Raw genomic sequence first — 4,120 nt, forward strand, 5'->3', positions numbered from 1 at the left:
AAAAACACCTACGATTTCTTTCTAAACAAAATGGTGAACCGCAAAAGTAGTTTTGTCCTAAGTTTCAAATTAAATGAAAAAAAGTCAAATCTTTTGTTTATCCAGATTCAGGAAAAAAGGCTGTCGTTTTGATTTACCAATTTTTGACAAAGACTTGTTGGTTGTGCTTTGAAGGGCATGACAAAATGTATTATGTTGAATGCGTCGTGCTTCGTGGAGGCAGAAACTCTTGAATATTGTTTGTTATCAAACAGACTGCAGGAGATTATCATAAACATTCAGGATTACAATGAGCCTGATGATGGTTGACAACGACAATGTCACCATCAGGAATTCGCTGCTGATTCAGAAGCCTAGTTACCCCATAAACGTGTAAATGACAAAACGATGTTTGGTACGATGTAAATAGAGATCGAAATTAAAAAACCTTGCGAAAAAAATATTTCATTCGTATTCATACTGACATTGATTAACAGGATCAACCTTGACCTTACAAGGAATGGTCTATTTCGAAGGTGTTGAGGACCGGTATAGGGGGACATGATAATGATGATCCATTTTATACAAGCCGCCGTATAATTATTCTTCACAAGAAATACTTCAAACCTGTATAACATTTAAGACAAATGTTGTTTTCTATTTGTCATTAATGAACTATATGAATTTATGCTTGAAGAAAATCTTTTGCATATTAAACACTCATTTTAACAAATTAAAAAAAAACAATAAAAAACATAACAATAAGATGAATAACAGTGATTTGGTGTTCTACAGACTAATTATATAACGAGTTTTTGGCACAACAATTGTCTCAAGAAAATCACGTTCCGACGCTGGACAAAAAAAATGTCGCAATTTCGAACTCAAATATTGAAAAAGATGTTAGGAGGGCGCCCTTGATGTCAGGAGGGCGCCCTTGATGTCAGGAGGGCGCCCTTGATGTCAAGCTAAAGAGACACAGAAAGGAGAGCAGGAGAAAAAAAATCCGTTTTTTAGCCTGAAATACACATCCTCGGTCAACAAGGTAGTGATTTGCTAGTAATTACGATGTTTTCTCTTAAACGGCTGAGATCTCCTTCTCCAGAGGACGAACAAAGAGGAGAAAACAGGATTTTTAAGACGACAGTTCGTGAGAGAGGCGCCACACCCAGCTCTGATACCAACACGGACATGGCAGAGGTACGTGATTCGAATCCAAACTCTACTGACCAACTCTTACGAGAAATTTTGAACAAAGTATCTGGTCTGGAAAATTTGTACAAGAAAGTTGATATTATTTCTGAGAAAGTTGTCAACATTGAAAGGAAAGTAGAAGCATTGGATACAAGGATCATAGATTTAGAGCAGGGTTTTGAGTTCATTGAAACAGAAGTTATGGATTTGAAACGGCAAGTTGAAGAAATGAAGGATATGAAAGCGGATGTGAAATATGCAAATGAGTTGAAGCGGAATGTTGTTGATCTCGTGAATCGGAGTAAGAGGAATAACGTCGTACTCCATGGAATTCCGGAGGGAGTCGAAGGAGACGCGCATGACTGCTCGCATTTCGTCAAGGAATTCTTCGATACGCATATGAATGTTTCCAACGTAGAGGTCGAAAGAGCACATAGAACGCCGGGTGGAAGATCTAGACAAAGAGATGCAACCGTGGCAACGGCACGCCCCCGTCCCATTCACGTGAAGCTACTGAGATTCAACGATCGAGAAAAGATTCTGAAAAGGAGTGCAGCGCTGAAGGATGTCCGCATAAAAGATAAGAAAATAGGAATTAGCGATGATGTACATCCGGAGACACGCGAGGAGCACAGAAAGTTGATGATAAGAGTGAAGAAGTTAAGAGAAGAAGGAAAGTTTGCGTTCATACCTAACTCCATTCCCAGAGTAATTAAGTACAAGGAAGGTGCCAAAGATGGACCGGGACCGTTGAAAACACTCCGCGTGACAGACTTACAATAGAATCATTCTAAAAGATAAAACGTGTCAAAAAAAATAATCGAGGAAACCAAATGGAGTGAGATAAATATAAAGGCAGATTATGAGTATTATCGACACATTAACAGAATATCAAACTGTTTTTTTTTCTAATTATCATGACCAAGAAGACGGTTAATGTTTTATTTCAATACTTATGATATTAGTATGGCTAAAACATATCTTTTTAAAATGAGAAAGTAAAAATCCTCCTGCTCTCTTTTTTTGGGGAGTAAAGATCAGTCCTCTATCTGAATGTTTTTAATAGTGAGCACTGTGTGTAATTACACCAGGATCACTATGTGTTTTGTTTCATTTTTATTTTTTGGTTATTTGTCTCAAGCCTATAAGTCTAGGCTAGAACCACGACTGAACAGGCCATCTTATCTTATCTTGAATCATATATGTATTTTGTTATTGTTCAGGAGAAGTGGAAACAATTTTTGTATTTGTAGCTTGTTTATTATTGTAGTAATAATGTGTTCTGTTTTTAAAGAAAGTATAAACTCCACAGGATTTGTTGGTTTTTATAATAAACAGTTTCATGAAGGGTAGTATAAAGATTGTCTCAATGAACTGCCGAGGTTTAGGCAATTCAGTGAAGAGAAGAGATGTCTTTGAATTAATTAAATCAAAAAATTATCATATATGCTGTTTACAAGATACACATTTTAACACTGATAAAGAAGATGATATAAAAAGATTTTGGGGAAACAATTGTTTTTTTAGTAACAAAACATCAAACGCAAGAGGTGTAGTGATTATATTTCGTGATGAAGTACCAGTGAAGGTAATAAGAACTGAAAAATGTCATGATGGAAATTTTGTTGCTATAGATATGAAGTTATATGATTACAGTATTACGTTGATTTCACTGTATGGTCCTAACACGGATAGGGTTGACTTTTATGCACACATTGAGAAATTAATATTGGATTTCAACAACCCGTTTACGATCATATGTGGTGATTGGAATTTAGTTCAGGATTTTGAAAAGGATGCACACAATTATATTCGACTAAATAATCCCAAAGCGAAACAAAGGGTTGACGAGATGAAGATTAACTTAGAATTGATTGACCCATGGAGGGAATTGCATGGCAGTGATAGAGTATTTACATGGCGTCAGCCTACACCTTACAAGGCTGCCAGATTAGATTTCTTTTTAGTATCAAAAGAATTAATGTCAGTAGTTGACAATACCGAGGTAGTACCTGGTTACAGATCAGATCATTCATGGGTAAACCTATCATTATGTTTGAATCGTGACAAAATCGGTCCCGGTTATTGGAAATTTAATAACTCCTTATTGAAAGACGATGATTATACATATAGAATAAGACAGCTAATTGCAGAAACAGTTGAAACTTATATTGTAAAACCTGACGGTGATATAAACTTCCCGCATGATAATTACGAGAATTGTAAATTTATGATTAATGACCAATTATTTTTTGACACCTTATTGACTTTAATAAGGGGTGAGACGATTTCATATTCTGTGAATAAAAAGAAAAGAATGCATAATTTAGAAAATGATTTAGAAAAGGAAATTGTAGCCTTAGAAATTGGTATGTTGAATGGACATGATACAAATAAATATATTGAGATGTTGGAAAACAAGAAAGTTCAGTTATATTTGATAAGAAAAGAAAAGATAGAGGGTCTAAAGATGAGATCAAAAGTTAAATGGATGGAATTCGGTGAAAAACCTTCAAAATACTTCTTAAATTTAGAAAAAAAGAATGCAGTGAACAAACAAATAAATAGACTGATTGATAACGAAAATAAAACTATTTGTCTTCAGGAAAATCTTCAATCCGAGATTTTACGTTTTTATTCAGAATTGTATCGAAAGAACGAGGTCATTGATATTGATTTGAACACCTCTTTAGATTATGCTGATATACCCAAGTTAACAGACTGTTTATCTCAATCTTTGGAAGGCGAGCTTACTATAGAGGAGATATATCAATCATTGTCAAATATGAAGAATTGTAAATCTCCCGGACTAGATGGGTATACAGTCGAGTTTTTTAAACATTTCTGGATAGATATAAATTTTTTCTTGCTTAGATACTTAAATTTTGCCTTTAAGTCAGGAAGCATGTCACAAAGTCAGAAACTTGGTGTGATATCTCTTATTCCC

At 34.9% G+C, this 4,120-nt stretch overlaps 1 protein-coding gene across 1 annotated transcript; it reads left to right on the forward strand.

Annotated features, from left to right (window-relative positions):
* Positions 1–1,047: 1,047 nt before the first annotated feature.
* LOC121411958 lies at positions 1,048–1,956 on the forward strand. The gene has a single exon (XM_041604869.1). The coding sequence runs from the start codon at positions 1,048–1,050 to the stop codon at positions 1,954–1,956; it is 909 nt and encodes a 302-aa protein (XP_041460803.1).
* The last annotated feature ends 2,164 nt before the right edge of the window (positions 1,957–4,120 follow it).

The sequence above is a fragment of the Lytechinus variegatus genome, chromosome 3 (assembly GCF_018143015.1).
Source record: "Lytechinus variegatus isolate NC3 chromosome 3, Lvar_3.0, whole genome shotgun sequence".
Classification (NCBI taxonomy): Eukaryota; Metazoa; Echinodermata; class Echinoidea; order Temnopleuroida; family Toxopneustidae; genus Lytechinus; species Lytechinus variegatus.

Coding starts and splice junctions, on each gene's coding strand:
- LOC121411958 (XM_041604869.1), top strand. CDS start 1,048: ATGTTTTCTCTTAAACGGCTGAGATCTCCTTCTCCAGAGGACGAACAA.